General features: G+C 36.3%; 1 protein-coding gene across 1 annotated transcript; it reads left to right on the top strand.

Moving 5' to 3' along the window:
- Nucleotides 1–4,697: 4,697 nt before the first annotated feature.
- LOC128228932 (uncharacterized) lies at nt 4,698–10,133 on the top strand. The gene is made up of 10 exons (XM_052940492.1): nt 4,698–4,985; nt 5,141–5,290; nt 5,526–5,628; nt 5,804–5,943; nt 6,641–6,838; nt 7,996–8,160; nt 8,392–8,518; nt 8,862–9,019; nt 9,446–9,554; nt 9,734–10,133. Exons 1-10 carry the CDS (start codon nt 4,755–4,757, stop codon nt 9,817–9,819), a joined length of 1,467 nt encoding a protein of 488 aa, XP_052796452.1. The 5' UTR covers nt 4,698–4,754; the 3' UTR covers nt 9,820–10,133.
- The last annotated feature ends 8,795 nt before the right edge of the window (nt 10,134–18,928 follow it).

Here is an 18,928-nt window from a genome sequence, read left to right as displayed (position 1 = left end):
ACAGACGGACAGACAGACAGACAGACAGACAGACGGACAGACGGACAACCCGATTCCAGTATACCCCCCCAAACTTTGTTTTGGGGGGTATAATTAAGAGGCAAGCAATGAGCGCCATATTTTAAGGGACACTTACCGAGATTCACAAATGTACGCACAACACAATTAGAGCACACACGCTTCGAAATAGCTTTACCAATAAATGATAGGATATATATGTCTTGGAACGGTCAGTGAATCACGAGTTCACTAAAATACGAGTTTATTTGAGGTTTAGCAAGTTTAAACTAGTGCATATGGATACAACCTACCACTTGTACCACTTATATAAATACTGACAAATTTAAATGTATAAGCGTCATTAACTTGAAGATAAAATAATAAAGTAAGCTGATCGAGTCATTTACACACCAAAGCATTAAGCCGGGTAACGGTTCCATAGTTATCACACATAAAGATTTAATTCTGAACGCAGAAGTTTTGGACTTAAAAACAACAGCAATTAAAGGTCCAATATATCGTTGAAAATTCGAGTTGTACATTTCAACATTCGGAGAGTAGATCTATTTAGAATATTAACATATGTTGTTCAGTAAAACACTAAAATTATATTAGTTGCTTTCTTAAAACAAACGTAAAGAATATTTTATATCGCACTAAGTTGCGTGATATTTTGCAATCTGATACTAATCTATCCCACATGGCGGCCGGTATTTACGCGGCATTTTTTTAAATCAGATTTTTGCTTTCAGGCCATATTGGACTGATCAGTAGACGGTTTACTATTGGATTAAAATAGAAACATAAACGACGATTTTGAATAAAATAATTAAATTACATGTACACAATTCAGTTTTAAATTAATTCAAAATTAACAATAGAAAAATACTTTTATTAAGCCTGAATTCAGTATTGCCTGACCCCATTATATCACCAGCAGCTGTGTCAGAGTTTATCTGATGTTCATAGGGCAGGAAACTTGTTAAATAACCCTGCTTGTAGTAATATATGGCTAAGAACTTTAGGAAACAGAGTGGAGCTTACAAAGGTTGGGTGAGTAAAAGCATACAATTTATTTTTTATCATAGGAATTTTTAATTTGGGTTCTTGAAATCGGACTTTACGTTTAAACAACAGTTATATTTTTACTAGTAAAATCACGATTTATAGGTCCTTGGTAAAATTTACTTTTTCATTTTCTTGTGCCCTAGCGGTTTGTTTTTCTATACATGTAAATGTTTGTTTGTTTTCAGAAACGTGGGTCACGGTAAAATAAAACAAAAACATGTACTGATTGGTTCCACAATGTGTCAAAGAAGTACGAACATCGGGACTGAAACAATAGAAAAACACAAGACAATTCAATGCCATAATTAGCCAGTACCGAGCCAGCACAATTGGTCAGTGGGCAACGTGATATTCCGTTGATGGCAATTGAATTGGGCCAATTTGCCCGGTATGGGACACAGGATTGCCATCGAGCCAACACAATTAATGGGCCTGCAATTTGAGAAGAATGAAATTCATGGAAACATTTTTGTAATGTTTCTGGATATATAATTTTCAAGGATTCGCTCTTTTAGTCAATAATAACAGTTGTTTATTAAAGGTCATGCATCGTCCAAGACATGTATAAACTGTGCACGAGATCTATATATGTACAGTACAGTCATTATGAGAGCAGGCCGTCAACAAAGTTTTAGTGAAAATATAGGAAATAATATAGGAAATTTTGTCCAAAAATATAGGAGGTTTTGGCATTCTCTGGGCAAAATATAGGAATTTTAAGGTTAAAAATCGACATTAAGACGTATGTAAGTGAATATTTACTTACTTGATTATTGGCTTTAATCATAAAATTTGTGTTTCACTTAATCCACATTCCTTAAAGGGACTGTACACCAGATTGGCACCAAAAAAGTTTTTTTCTGTAACAAATCTCAGGACAATTATTTAATTATTTTTTTTACTCTTCGATATCATGATTGTGAAAACAAGAGGCCCAAGAGGGCCTATGCTCTACTTGCATGGCTCTTGTGGTCATTTTCAATCCAGAGCATGTACGTATGAGTAATAGGCAACAAATATATAGTTCACTTTTTGTGTTTTGGTTAGGCTAAAAAACGCTGCATGTTCAACATCTGAGGACAAAACGTGTTGTTAGCAGATTAGTTGCAGGAACTATTTTAATATGTGCCATGTTAAGGTAATCTGAGGGTAAAACATATTTGCTTTTAAAACTGTACTCATGGTCAAAATTTAATTTCTGTAGCTTAAAAAATAAAAAAAAAGTTGGGCAAAAGCACAAAGTCAAGGACATCTGAGGATAACATTGATGCACATGGACAAAATTTCATTGCTGTAGCTTGAAAAAATAAGAAGTAAGTAAAAACAGGTGGGGCCAGCTTTTGCCCAAGGTGCATAATTTCAAATGTTTTGCTAGACGGTAATCATTTGATGCTCCACAACAAATGTCAAAGGTATGGGCCTGGTGGTTTGAAACAAGAAGATTTTGAAAATATTTCTTAAATATCCGGAAACTTGTGACCCCTGGGTAGTGCCAGTTTTGACCCATGGAGCATAATTTGAACAACCATGGTAGTGGACCACTAAATAAAGCCTTGTTCAAAATAGCAAGGATCTGCATAGCTGTTTTAGACAAAAAGTTTTTAACATTTCCCAATTTCAGTATACCAAACATGTGAACCCTGGGTATGGCCAGTTATGACCCAGGGGCATAATTTGAACAAATATTTACAAGCAATTGTGACTTTACATGTAAACTTGGCTAAAATAGAAATTCAAAAGGTACCAAGCTTTAATGGATATCTAAATACTGTACAAGTTTTATCGAGATACAATCAAAACTGAAGACTGTATCATCTTCACAAGTAATTCTTTACAGACGCAAGTACTTTTTTTTTATACTTTCAAGGCCCATAATCTAGGCATGCATGGGCGGATCTGGCTTTCGAAAGGAACCATGCTCTAATGGATATCTAGATACTGTACAAGTTTCACCGAAATACAATCAAAACTGAAGACTGTATCGTGTTAACAAGAAATTGTTTACAGACGCACAGACGCACATACTACGTACACATTACCATCACATAAGCTTTTCTGGCCTTTGGCCTCTGGTTTCGAACAAGGGTCCTCAAAATTGCAGTCCAGTGTTGTATTCACTGTGCTACGAAGGCTTACCCTTCACGGTGGAATATTTCAGCTATATACCTATCATGATAATATCACGTGATAACATCGACTAGCCAATCACGCATAAGGAATGAATTCTACTAGGTTGACATACCTAGTAATCTTTTTTAATGGAAAAATACCAAAAAAACTGCGAAAAATAAATTAATTGTAAACTATTTGGTACTTCAGTTAGTAACTTTCAATGCATTGTACACATCGATACCAAGTTTATGTCAGTTTTCGACAATTTTTTGTTTCGCTATTTCAGCATACTGAGTACAGTAACCATGTGTGTACAACAGCAATTCTGAATGATGGTGATGGTTTAGAGGATAAAGACAGAATTAAACTGTAAATCAACAATATCTTAAGGCAGTATCAATCCTTTGAATGATTTCAAATATATCCCAGCACCACTTTTTAAGAAAAATATAGGAAAAAAATCCAAAATATAGGAAATATAGGAGGTTTTGAAATATAAAGGAAATTTCTCAAAATATAGGAAAATATAGGAATATAGGAATTGGTTGACGGCCTTTGAGAGTCATTTGAGAAAACCTATCGCACTAGACCTTTACATTTATTCAAAATGCTGGCCGAATTTTATAACTTGGTTCGAAACGATACTGGGTGAGTACCTAAATATGGAACACCCGTTATAAAAGCGTTTTTTTTCCGATTGTGATCAGTTTATTTACAATTTTAATCAATATGTACGCTTGCCTTAGATACACGTTCCAAATAACACGATACTCCAGTAAGTATTTAAAATGCTGCTATCATTCAAAGTTGTTTATGTTCAATTGTCAATACATGGCACGCGGGCGAATGACTTAATTCATGCTTGCCACAATTACAGTACAGCATACTTTCACTGTCTGTATTAATTAACTAAATTCGTAAAATTTTACTGACAAAAATGACAACAAAACAAGCTGGAAAGAAAAGAAATTATTAGTTTAACAAAACATGTAGCAATAATTTTAAAAGGTAAAAATAACGAATTAAAAACTGTTCCATATTTAGGTACCCCAGGGACAAAAATGGCAGTCATTGACTGTGCGGTTGATAAGTACTTTTCATGCAGATTGGTAGTATCTTGAAAAATACCATTTATATCAACCAATTGGTCTTGAATCCTAGTATGCTGATGGAATATTGTGTGGTGCAAGTCTAACTAAAAATATTTAAAAAAAGTGCCGAAAGTGTTCCCATCACAGGTGCTTGACCATAACACTCTATAAGCCTTCTCGCACTTGCCTACCTCTAGTTAAGCTGTGGTTCTGATTTAGGTACTCACCCAGTAAGCCAAATAATTTATTTTTGCACGTAATATTTATTTTTGCACGTAATATAACGAGTTTTCTCCCCTGTATATGGACACATAAATAACTTCCAATGAAAACAGCTGAATGAGTAAATCTAAATTTAGAATCTATTTTTATATCCCTCGACGAGATTAATATAAAATACATTGCATTATCATGCGGTTAGTTAAAAATTGCATTCAATGCTGCAAATAGACCAAAAACCACGGAAAGACATAGTATTTGTGTATGAAAATGGCTTCAAACGGCATCGATGTTTATGTGAAATTACCTAGCGGAAAAGCGATAGAACTGAAACAACTTCCGGCTAACACGGTTCGCGACATCGCACGTAAAGTAGCGGAAAGTGAAAAAGTACCGGAAAGAAGAGTGAGACTTAAATACCAAGGAAAAACTCTGGATAAAAATAAAACCATTGGATACCTTGGAGTACGCGCGGAAACAATTTTAAAGGCAGAGGTAAGAACGGATTGTTGTTTTGTTTGACCTGATATGTAGTAATAGGCTGTATTAGAACACTTTCGCTTAAACCGAAATCGTTTATCGAATCTGGGGTACTGTAATTATTGTAATTCGTTCCAGATCAAATACATTAATTGTTTTGCATAAATCAGGTAATATTTCCTAAGAAAGTTCCTGTCAGTATTCAAGAGGAAGGGAGTGATGCGGTGCAGCTAGAGGTTGAGACGACAGACACACTGGCACAGCTTAGGGACACTGTTAGAGACATCACGGGCATTGTCACACACGATCAGCAACTCAAGGTATGCAAAGCGTTATACCTTAACAAATAACGAACCAGAATGTCTATTTAAAGAAAAAAACGGCTGATTTTCAAGCTATTTCTTTTATAAAAAGAGCATTGTCTCCCGTCGACGCTCACTATCGGTATGTCGCTAGTAGACTATTGTTGCAAATGAGTCTTTTAGCAGAATAAACATATTTTCCCGACACGAACTTTTGTCCGGTAAGAATAGTGTTAATATTTTTGTATATCAGGTGTCTGGTGTATTACTGACCGGCGATTCTGCCATCCTGTGCGACTGTGGCGTCACGGAGGGATCCGTCATTTCGGTTGGTCGTGTATTAAAGTCAGATGCGGGTATGACAACAGTTTTTTTTTGTCATTTTATTTAATTCCAAACAAAATGAATACCACTGGTATACGTTTCAAATGAAGACTGGTTTTGAAAAACAGTTAATCGATTTTGCTACACACTCTTAACTCTCGTTGACATATTTTAGGACCTTTTCAATTATCTAAAGCATCATTTCAGCTTCCCCTGACCAAGAGGACGAGGTGGTTGACGAGGAGACCCGACAACGGTTGCTAGGGACGTTTGATGCAAGCGGTCGTCGGGTTGACGTCGTTTTTAGCTTTGACACCACCGGAAGCATGTCAAGCTGCCTTGCCAATGTATGTTAAGTTTAGCCGTGTACAGTTGTATAATATATGGACTTAATGGAGGAAAGATTCAATATTTATATATTAGATCTTCCCTGCATAAAGTCTGGTACTTTTATTTCTAGGTTTAAAATAGTGTATTGATAAAGTGAATTATTAAAAAATACAGACTGAAGAGTTAGGGATAACATAAACTATGTCTGTCAATAGACATAGATCATAAATTAAAGGGACTGTGTCACAGATTGGCACCAAAAACGGGACAATTATCTAATAGAATGTGTTACGCTTTGATATCATAATTGTAAAAAAAGTACCAAAATGTAAAAAAAAAATTGTGTCGGAGACCGGGTTCGAACCCGCGTCGCCAAAATTGAAGTCCAGCGTCTTACTCACTGATCTACAAAGGCTTATACTAATCGGGTGACATAATTAAGCTTCAAACCTACCTCGGTAATATCACGTGATAACACCGACTAGCCAATCACGGAATGAATTCTACTTGGTAATCTTTTTTAATGGAAAAATACGAAACTGCTAAACTTAAATAAATTGTAATCTATGTGGTACTTCAGTTAGTAAGTTTCAATGCATTGTACTCATCGATGCCAAGTTTATGTCAGTTTTCGACAATTTTCTTTTTTTCCCGCTATTTTATCATACGTGAGACAGCTCCTTTAAGATGTAAATAAATTTATATGCATTGCAGGTAAGGCTCCAACTTCGTGACTCATGCACGCGGCTTCTTCGGGATATCCCGAATATTCGGATCGGAATTATTGCTCACGGCGATTATTGCGACTACGGCACCTACGTTGAACGTCACATTGATTTGACAAATGACGTAAACGTATTGGAAGACTTCGCCAAGAATGTTCCCTCAACATGCGGCGGAGATTCACCCGAGGTAGGCAAGTGCGAGAAGGCTTATATAGAGTGTTATGGCTTATATATTGGAAGGTATATTGTCAATCAAAACTGCTGCTATTGTGTCATATTAGTATCTTATAGTCTTAAACACAAGCTGTTTCACCAGCTTCTGAACTAAAAGTGACTCGCTCATGTTTTTGGACCAAAAGTTAGTTTTCCCGGTAATGCATCTGTAAACACCTATTTTATAATTATTTTACCCTACGATATCGAAATTGCAGATTTTTTTTTACACTTATGACATAAAAAGTATTTTGGTTTGAGTTGGTTACATTGAAATATTTACACCTCAACTTCCATTCCTTCAATGAACTGCCTTTCGGCAATTGCGTTCATCAATCGATGAACGCAACATCTTCGGATCGCAATTCATTGCATAACAATAAACATGAAAAATATAAATCTTTTTATTGTTTGTATTGTGTCAGAAGGTCCCGTAAAATATAAATCAACATTTTAGAAAGTGTTATTTTTAAAAAAAATAATTAAACGTATAGTTGCCATAACTGTTTGAATTTTACGTTTAAAAGTGATTTCAAGTGGTTGATCTTTTCCCGCGATATTGTGACGTTATTTGAAAAAAAAAAGCTTCCGGTTACAGTCGGGTCGTTCTATTTTCAGAATGGATAGGAAAGGGTTACTGAAAGTTTTTGTTTTAAATGAAATTAAGTATTTCTTTTAACAATTATTGAATGAAACAATGAACTATTGGTGTAAATATAAGTAATGAATTGCGGGCTTGATGTCATTATCGGGGATATAAACGCAATTGGGCTGGTCAAAGTACGCGTGTAGTCCTTCGGACTCCACACACTTTGACCAGACCAATTGCGTTCATACCTCGATAATGACATCAACCCCGCATTTCATTCCTTAAAACATCACGTGATAATGTGAATCAACGAATCACGCAACACCACAGCCGTAATTAATTTGCAATCGCGTTATAAACGCTAATGAAAAATGTGGTCTTCAAAGACGATATTTGAGCAAATATCAACATTTGCTGAATGTTTCCAGCTTTTGGTGTTTTTGTTTTAACACTCCTTATGATTTGCCAAACTTTATTTCGTAATAATAAAGGCGAGTCACTTTAAATTCAAACGGACGCTTGAAAAAATTGTTTATTTACAGGCGTATGAATGGGTGTTAAGACGGGCCCAACAGCTAGACTGGGCCGAGGACAGTGCTAAGGCCCTGGTGATAATCGGGGACGACGTACCCCATACCGTTTCCTTCACCGACCAACACGTGTTCTGGAAAGACGAACTAGATGTGCTTACAGGCATGGACGTGAAGGTGTGAATTTAATCGAGCATGGTATAATCGAACATTGTAATACTCTCAAGGGTATTTTTAGTTGTTCTTGTACAATACATACTCTCAAGCGTTTTGTATCCGTTTTTTGGAAACAATTGTAATATGTTTTAAGTACATCAATATAGTATTTGTTTAACCCTTGTTACGATGCAAATCTCCATAATTAATGAATTTGAATAGATATTGATGCAAACTTGTCATTTGTTACAGGTGTACGGCGTGCACGCTTTATCTACAACCCATGGCGAACCTTTCTACAGGGAGCTAGCCGACAGATCGGGGGGTTACTACCTCAAACTGAAAGACCTGAAGTTGATCACCGACATGTTTCTTGCAGGTCAGTATTAACTTTAACAAATGCTTACCTTGGCATAATTTTGACATTTGTGAAACAAAGCTCTTGTAGCGTTTACAGTTTCGTCTCAGTGTTGCTGCATTTTAGTTTTGATTGTAAAACGTAACATAATCCAAATCGCGAATAAATGTACAAGCACCTGTCCACTACCAAGAGTTCGGCTTCTCATACAATGAAACACTGTCATGAAATAACGATTGCTGTTTTAAAAGGTTTCACATTCAAACGCGAATTCGAACACTTTGAACGTGTTCATTTTGATTTAGACATTAACTATACATTTCCTTCGTAATCAATTTGTTTTTACGTATCTTATTTGTTGCAGTGTGCTACCGGGAGGCGGAGGACGGGCGGCTCGAGGCGTTTGTGGAGGAGGTGGAGCGGGAGGGCCGGATGTGCGAGGACACTAAGGACTTCCTCGACGCTCTTGAGGACAAACCCACTTCCAGTTCCAAGTCAACGTTAGAAAACGTTACGTCAAAGGTAGGTTGCATGCACAAAGTCATATTTAATTAATTTCGCTGTAAAAAAAATCAATAACTGCCAATTTGTTTTGCGCTGTTGGCTTATTACTTTTAATATTGCAGTTATTTATAAATGAAGGACAAGTGTGTGGTTGAGTACGAATGCATCTGGTCTGTCTGTGTTGTGTGTGTACGTCGTGTGTCTCTAGTTCAGTGTCGGTCATGCCTTGTGCCTTTAAACAGTGTATTTGGTAGTGTTTGGGCTACTATGATTGCCCCTGTAGTTCCGTTGTCAAACTTATCAATATTACAAAGATGCAGTTCTATTTCAATAGAATAATAATTTTTTTTTTTCACGTACTAGAAAATGCACGGAAAACGTTCAGTTTGTGTTACAATAGAGATTTTGAAAGTTAAATTCATAAGAACTATTTTGTTTAAACAGCGGTGCATCAGCGAGGCGTGGTGGGATCCGAGTCTGGACCGAGCCTCCCAGCCATCGTACGCGTACGACTTAGAGACGGATAAGTGGCGGCCCTACAACGCCCCAAGAGGTAACTGCAGGTTATCATAAAATCTAAAACAACGGTACAAAAGGGCAATCGAAGCCATGAAGTTCAACTTGTTGTTTTTGTTCTTGTCGTCGTTATTGATCTTTTTAAAACACGTACCGTGGTATACTATCAGTAAATGCATTGTCAAATCATCTTTGAAATGTAATTGTCTTTTTCAGCCTCCTCTTGTTTATCGACCCCGATTCCCGAAGTTCGTCGACGGAAGAAATCTTTTAAACGATTTTTGTGCTTCTGTGGAAAATGAGAACTATTTCGTGAAAAAAGGAACACTTATTTTCTGTTTTCATTGTATATAGCCGAGATGCGCACCTGACCCGAGATCACAGTAATTTACCCGTAAAACGATGTTTTACCCGTATAACGATCTGGTATCATTAAGAAGCCCAAACGTGATGATTATATTCGCAATCCAAAAGGATGCATAACTTATGTGTTACATCTGCAATATATGTCTGTGTAATACGCACATGTGATTGACGCAAGGTCAGCGCATCCAACTTGCAGATGCAGTCACCTGTGTTGCGTTTAATCGTTAATTTGTTTCATGTATAATTCGTCCATAACAATATACATGCAGAAAACTATGTTGCAAATCTTGTTTTATTTCGTTTTACCTAGACAGTCCTTGTTATTCTTTTGCGTTGTATAAACGCTTCAATATGGAACCTTCGAATATGCACACAAGTACGGGGCGGGTAATATAAATGTAGTACAGACCAGAAAATAAGATATCTCAGGCCGTAAAATGTATACGGAAAACTCTTCCGGTTGTCCGACTAACTTTAAGAACCCTATTGTCGAACATAAAACCGGGACGCTAAAAGCCGTTTTTAAAATATACACTAAGTAGTAAATACACTTCAAGTTCAACGTTTGTTAACCAGAATGATGTAAAAACAATCCAAATCAAAATTCTATGAAAACAAGTGCATATATGAGACGTATAATTCCTAGTCTTCATTGCCTGGAGAAAACATCAAGCGTCGACATATTGTAAGGGTGCTTGGGTATTTCTTCCAATCTCATTTTATGCAAAAAAACAACAACAACAAACAAACAAAAGCACATTTTTAATTATTTATTTTATTTCACTTATAATTATTCTAGCAATTTTTCAGGGAGATTCCTTTCAAGCTTGTTTAGAAAGGCTGAGTAACTTATCTTTAAAACGCCTACCACAATAAACGTTTAGGTATAATTTGTAACATAGACCCTCTTCGTATTTCTGCATTTACACTTCGTGAAACTAACAGAACACGCCTATATGTCTTCTTGCAATCTTGACGGCCAGGGGCCGTTTTAATGAAGGTCTTAGTAGATTTTCAGCATATTAGTGTCATAGTTTCATTAGTTTTCTAAATCTGTAAATCCTGTATTAAAACGATCCGACGCAGGCACATATTTAAATAGAGAGAAACATGAATATTGAAAATTAGTCGATCATATTGATGCAAAATAGCTGTCAGAAGATTATCAGTATCATACAGCCGGGAGGTTTCGTCTATACACGTGTTTGTCCGTTACACTGTAAAGCGGAAACAGTACCGGGGAAGTATTCAAGGCAATTAGACAAAGATAGCTATCAATCTGAGAATGTTCAGCGATCAATAACAATGTATAGCTTAATATGTTCATGGTCCTTGACCTTTTAAACGTGTATACTTTTTTGCTCGAGTATGCATTTTAAAAAGTATTTCTTAGAATGAAATGCCTATTGTTCTGATACAGCACATTTTTTTCTGGAGAATATATTTTCTTAAAAAATAATTAGAATTGATATGATACGATTATGAATTGTACTTTAATTTTTAATTTTGCATTTAAAAACAAGCACAAATTAAACTCTTATGGTGTAAAAACAATTAAAATATAAAAGAACGCGAAAAAAACTAGCGGCAATAGTTCAAAATTGTTCAATCAAACTATGTGTGACGTCTAATCGTCGTCTATCAATTTCTTTTATTTTTTTTTATAAAATACAGGAACGAGCCCATCAGCCAAAACCTTTTCTACGAGCTTGTTTGAATGACAAACATTCGCTCTACGATCGACATGCAAAGTCATCATGGTCATTATCCTACCGAAATAAATTACATGATCGCTGTCAAATACTCTTGGCTTAAAATTGTAAAATGTGACAGTTCTAATAATCAGTTAAATAGAAATATGATTGGCTTTTTAGTTTATGACACTGCTTGTTGGTATTCGAAAGATAATTATACAAATAAAAAATATATAATTCATAAATTAATATAATTTATATAATAAATATATTTGATATAATTACATGATAGATATAATTTCTGTCGTTTGATCGGGCGAGCGGTTGGTCTGTTGCAAAACATTTGTTGAGTGAACTATTTCTATAATTGTTGTTAAATAAGGTACACATGGTCACCAAGAAGCATACACATGCCTAATACATCTACAATTGTTGACGGTTTGTTGTTAAATAAGGTACACATGGTCACCAAGAAGCATACACATGCCTAATACATCAACAATTGTTGACGGTTTGTTGTTAAATAAGGTACACATGGTCACCAAGAAGCATACACATGCCTAATACATCAACAATTGTTGACGGTTTGTTGTTAAATAAGGTACACATGGTCACCAAGAAGCATACACATGCCTAATACATCTACAATGGTTGACGGTTTGTTGTTAGATAAGGTACACATGGTCACCAAGAAGCATACACATGCCTAATACATCTACAATTGTTGACGGTTTGTTGTTAAATAAGGTACACATGGTCACCAAGAAGCATACACATGCCTAATACATCTATAATTGTTGACGGTTTGTTGTTAAATAAGGTACACATGGTCACCAAGAAGCATACACATGCCTAATACATCAGTTCTGTTCAATTTGTTAAGGGGGATAGGGCATTTTTACTGATATTTCATTTCATATTTATGTATGGATATTTGTTGAGCCGGCTTCTTCAACATTTTGCAAAGGATTCGTCGTAAGTTGCGGCAAAATCGATCAAGAGGTTCGTGCCCTTGAAGATGAACTTACGGCTAAATTATGGGAGTTTGTGGAGTGAACTTTTTGTACAAGTTATGAGGAATTGTTCTGAAACTTTTTCAAATTTTTACTATAAAGTGAAATAGTGCAGACGTTTTTCTCGTGAGCAGCGACATAGAGTTATGTGCTCTTGTTCGTACAATTTACATTTGTAACTATACAGGTTTGTGAAATCAGTTTTCCCCAACATTTTAAGGGAAAATGCTTAGATAGTGATACACATTGTCACCATGAAGTGGCATATTTTCGTTAGCCTGAGAGTTATGCGGTCTTTACATTTTAATTTATTACTTATTACATGTGAGTTTATTGAGCGAACAATTACCACAGGTTAAAAGGGATTGTTCTGATACAGGGCACACTATAACCATCAAGTGTGCTTGTAACTGAAATAATGTCCATGAGCAAATGGGTAGGTTTTAGAGTTATGTTCCCTTGATGTTAAAGTATACACTTGTGCCATGGGCTTTTATTTTCACCGGTTAAGCGGGTTGGGCAGACACATTGTGTTCATTGTGCGGCCATCTTATCAGCTTACGATCTGGAAAAAATGAGAGTGCTAAAAATCGAATTACGATTTCACTCATAAATTCAAATAACCCTTGTCTGATATTTCTAGGCATATTACATGTTTCAAAATCTATCCCATAACGACCAAAAATGAAAGAATCGAAAAATTGACCGTCCGAAATGTTTAGTGGAAAGATCGCCCGTTGATGTACAATTGTAAGACTTATTTAACTTCGGCCACAGGTTGTTCATATTTGGAGGTATGTGCCATTAAACTTTAATTCTATACATTTTGCTATATGACAGGTAAGCCACTTAAGTACATCCAGAGGTCCTTGATACACTTTTCAACAATAATACCTACTAGTGCTTATCATATTTTTGGCAAAATATAATTACTTCTCATTGAAATAATCATAAATCATATGTTTAACTATGTCATGTTTTTACTAGTTAGTTAGTTATGCGTCTGTATACATTAACCACTGTCTAATTCATGTTCTTGTCAAGGCATATGTATAAATTTGTGCAATGTGTTTGTATTGTCTTAAAAACAAAGCTTTTGTAAATTAAATAGTTCAGATATCATTTATACAAGGTGTGTCTCGGAATAGTGTAGACATTCGCTATTACAAAACGAATGAAGTCCGGAGAGATTGGTTACATTATACATGATAGTAATCTGCAATCATGGACAAAAAATGGGACAAAAATCTGAAAAAGACATGTATACTATATAACTACATAAAACGTCAACTTGACAAACGTCAAACATTTTGAAACTGTTCAACGTGGTGTTTTTGTGCATTAAAACAATATCATTTTACCACGCGTTTCCTAAATAGATTATATGTAGTGCTCACTGAAGTAATGGGTTGTTTCTCGCTTAAGCTATCAAACTTTGATAGATATTACCTCGTCTTGGTCTTTGTGTCATAGATTTTTATGCAATTTCGTTGCTTTCATCTTCCCAAAAAAATGCTGCTTAAACCTAAATACTGATGCGTTTTAGTAAATAATTTAATGACCGCTTAAGATAAATGGTATATGGTATGTTGTAAGGATAGTCTTGTTATTTAGGACCGCATGTTTTAAGGTAATATGCTACTCACATATTTAGTTATGGAAGATGTGGGAAGATGTGTTGAAACCTTGATGTAATGGGCTGTAGGTTTATAGTTAAATACAATTATTCTTCAACTTCTATATATATATACCAAAATGTTAAACATGAATAAATATCAAAGATCATTCACATACAAGGTGCTTTTCTGTTCTTCACCATGTTTGGCTTATAAAACCATGTAAAGGAATAATTGCTCACGTTTTGATTTTTGAAAGTGAGGTAATTTTGATTTGACAGTCTTTCTTGATAATGTGCCAATCATATATTGAAGTATGCTTGCAAACATCGTTTATATATATTCATATGGTATTTCTAAACAACTTTATAACATTCTATTTGTAGTTTTTTCAATTGGGATATATTTTCGAAGAAAGAAAAACTCAAAGTATACTGTATCGTTAAATATACAAATTTGGTGTCATATGATAACAGTTTATCTGTAAAAAAAGAAACAAACAAGTGTGGTGGGACTCGAACCAACGACCGCCAATGTCTTAGCTAGGTGCGCTACTAACTGAGCTAACTTGTCCACTTAATCTCTTAATCTTAATCGCGCCATTTAAAATTAAGGCATCAAAACAAGAATATATTAAACGGTTATTAATGATTTTTAAAACGACTTAATAAAGCTAGATATGTATGCTATGTAGTGTTGTTTGAGTAAAAAAACAACTAACGTTTTTTTAAAAAAGTGAATAAACAAAAAGTTAATGTATTTCCTTTACTTCATACTTTAGAATATCAGAATGTATTGCTACAAATAATTTGACCTCTAAAAAATAATAAAAGAACTATCCTTGGAAATATCAACTGTTCTTTGCCTTTCTATTTTGAATGCATTATGTGGCAGCCATCGGCGTAGCTCCAATAGGCACGGTAGGCCCGGGCCTACACATCGTTTCCAAAAATTAAAGATACAAAACGTCCAAATCTGCTATAAATACTGAAAGGTAAGGGGGTGACAGCTTATGCCCACTTGACATTCAAGTTTACACTCGAGGTTGACTAAGTTTTTTTTTTCCAAAAAGTTTAGTGCCTATTTTTCGAACCGTTTAACAAATCGATTCGATAATATTTTACAGCAACCGGCAATCGCATGATTTCAATGAGCGTGTGTTTAACTCGGTTTTGTTTACGAATATAAGTTGCGAAGCGGGAGTATATTTTGAATGTCATTCAACATGTATTCCCTTTACTCCGACCCTGGAGATTCCGATGGATGGTGGAATGATGACTTCAAACTCAGACCTTTATCACATAAGTGGAAGTTGGTCAGTGATATCAAATTTCCATCGAGGTACGTGTGGGTGACAAATGTTTAATCGGAAAAGTTTCGGAAATTTCGGACAAAAATAAATTATTATTATCTTAGTTTATCATAGAACAAATGGTAGCAAGGAATTACATTATAACCTTAATATTTTATATGTTGCATTTTCCTGCTGTATGGATATATTATGTTCGTAGATACTTTTTAGTTAAATAAATTTACATCCATTTATGTAAACAATAACGCCACACTACAGTTCTACAGTTCATTAATAATCAATCCCTCCTTTCCTTTAATCACAATGGCCTATTCATCTTTTCATCCGTCAAGAAAAATGTATAAATATATACTGCTCAGTACTATGTTTTACTGTTACTTTGCCCTTCCGTTCGTCCGTCAGATCGTCCGTTCGTTCACCCATATATCCATCTATGCATACGCCTGTACAGCCGTAAATACAAAAAAAAACTATATTTTGTGGTTTGGGCTATGGTCAGGGATAGGTTCTGAGGGTTTCACTTAATTGTTCAGTCTGTCATTGTTGGATAAAACCATACAACTGGATAGTGGGGTTAACAAATATTGTGGGATTAAAAAGATAAAAATACATGAACCCAGAATATATGTCTCGCCTCGTAAGAACGACCGTCCTAACACAATCCGTCTGTTCATCCTTCCATCGACCCATTAGTATATCCATCCAATTGTCCTTTCGCCCATCTCTCCGTTCCTGTTGTGATTTCATTCCTCCCTCCATCCCCTCTTCCATCCACCCGTACGCAAACCAATCTCCCCAACAGTCCGTCTTTACTCCGTCCAGCCAGCTGCTGTTTCAACGCATCTATCTCGCTAAAAAGACGCTTCTCATCTCCATGGGCCCTTTTCTCTTCAACTTGCCGTCGTAAAATGTCCCTCTCTTTCAGCAGTTCGTCGAAATCAAATTCGTTCGATTTCATTGTCGATTTTGCTCTTGGAGTAAGTTCTAGCAATTCACGAGACAATAGCTCACCCTTTTCCTCTAGGTCACGGATGGAACCCTCAACATCCACCGCGTTCTTAAATCTCGCACCACCAGACGCCATTTTTCAAATTTAATATCTTATATGTTCAAATTTAATATCTTAATAATGACCGCTCGGCTGGAGTCGCGCTTAACAATGATTTAAGCGATAAAAGCAGCGCTAGGTAACAGAGAATTATGGGAAAGGAGTGACGTCAGAGAGCGCTTAATAAATATCGTATTTTGGGCTAAATACTTAAAACAGGCTTGGAAGGAATGACGAAATTCTGGCAAATCATCTTGCAAATGCTCAATCAAACGCAAATTACACTTCGTCGGATATTCAAAACGCACTGTTGGGTATCTGCGCCGATCAAGTTGTCAGTACAATCATATCTGACTGTAAACTATCTGGTTTCTTCTCTATTATGGCTGATGAGGCAACTGACTGTTCAACAAAGGAACAACTTTCTGTTTGATTTCGTTTTGTTTCAAAGGTAGAAGAGAAGCATGTCGTTCGTGAACAGTTTTTAGGGTTTGTTACTTGCACTTGGCAATAAAGGGAGTATATTTGGCACAATGCATACTCGAATATCTGCAAGGCACTGGCTTAGATATTTTGAACATTCGGGGCCATTGTTATGATGGCGCAGAAACATGGTGGGCAAGTGCTAATGTGTTCAAGCACTCATCCGGATTACCACTCGCTAACTACACCCATTGTAAGTCGCATTGCCTAAACCTGTTATTGGCCCATAGCTCCAAACTTCAATGCGTCAGAACCACGATGTCTACAGTGCAGTGCCTTTGCGTTTGACTATTCTGCAAAACGCCTCACAGCATTTGCAGATGATGTGGCAGAAGACGTTGTTACAAAGCAAGCGATGGAAGGCCGACAAAAGTTGAAGACCTTGTGTGAAACAAGGTGGACGAGGAGGGCAGATGCGCTTCGTACATTCATGAATGCCTACCGCGTTGTCTTCCATGCCCTTTATCAGGAAGCTGTGACCTTAGCTGACGAGTACCAGGTACATACTACCTATATTTGCATGTTGATTGCATGTGGTTGCCGATAAATATATGTATTGATCCATTGGTGCATATAGCAAAGCTTCTTAACGCAATAATTAACAATTCAACGGAACACAAATGATAAAAACGTATTTGTAACAGTTCGAAATGCATCGTGCTTTTGCCAGACTGCAGACTGATAATTTAAAAAAAATGTGCTAGCTGCTTTGATATTTCGATATACATTTAATGAGATCCGTATTCAGATATACGCGGTACACTTCTATTAGGTATTTTGCATTATTTTACCTAATGGTTTAATCGATTCGGCCATTAACGATATCGATCGAATGTTTTATTTTTGTTTTACCTAGATTTACCCAACAGTGCCACGACAAGCAGCCAGACAGAGGAACAGGGCGAACAATGGTGTACAGGACCCGAGTCGGTATTGGAAGGTTTCCGTCTTCTATGTTTTTGTTGACCACCTGCTTCAAGAAATGGATACCCGTGTCCTGAAGAATGAAGAGTGCTTCCAGGCTCAATGGTTAATTCCGACCAAATTTGAAGGTTTCCAACCGGCCAATGTGGACAGGATCTACGAGGCCTATGAACCAGACCTAACCAAGACTTAGCAAGAGTTCAGCGATGAAGGAAGGAGGTGGATTCTGCGATAGCAGGTGAATGTTGCCTTCGACACTGCTGGCGACACTCAACAAGACATCGAAGGCAGCTTATCCCTGCATATACATTATACTGCAGATACTGCTGACCATGCCTGCCACATCCGCCTCATGTGAGCGCTCCTTCAGTTCCATGAGGCGTATCGAGACATACCTTCGTTCTACAATGACCGGCGAGAGGCTATTCTCACTTGGCGCCCTCCATATTCATCGCGATGTTGAGATAGACATAAATAAAATCATAAACACTTTTGCTTCAGTCAAATGCGGGAACTTGGATTTCATTTAAAGACCCTCGATATATCATCGTAAATAAAACCAACTGGACACGCTTGTTTAACCATTACATATTTTCCATTTTGAAGCTTGTTTGACAAATTGGTATCAAAGCTTTGTATTTCAGTTCTGTTACTGTACATCATACGTAAGACAAAAATAAATTTTAGTCAAGTGCATTATGAAGCTATTTTTGATGACTAAAACGGCTCCAGATACACGCCAAATCGCACCATATCGGATCTATAGATTAAAAAAATCTCGGGGGAGGTCCCCCCCCCCTACCAAGTGGGCCTATACTTCATAATAGGCCCAGCTACGCCCCTGGCAGCTATAATCTTATTATCATGAATATGTATAATAAACTGCATAAACTGTCACCGTTCCACCCCCCTTTGAGAAACAAGTTAAATTTAGATTTAAAAAACACACACTACG

This window comes from Mya arenaria, chromosome 3, assembly GCF_026914265.1.
Source record: "Mya arenaria isolate MELC-2E11 chromosome 3, ASM2691426v1".
Taxonomy (NCBI): domain Eukaryota; kingdom Metazoa; phylum Mollusca; class Bivalvia; order Myida; family Myidae; genus Mya; species Mya arenaria.
This window is presented reverse-complemented; position numbering and strand designations above follow the sequence as displayed.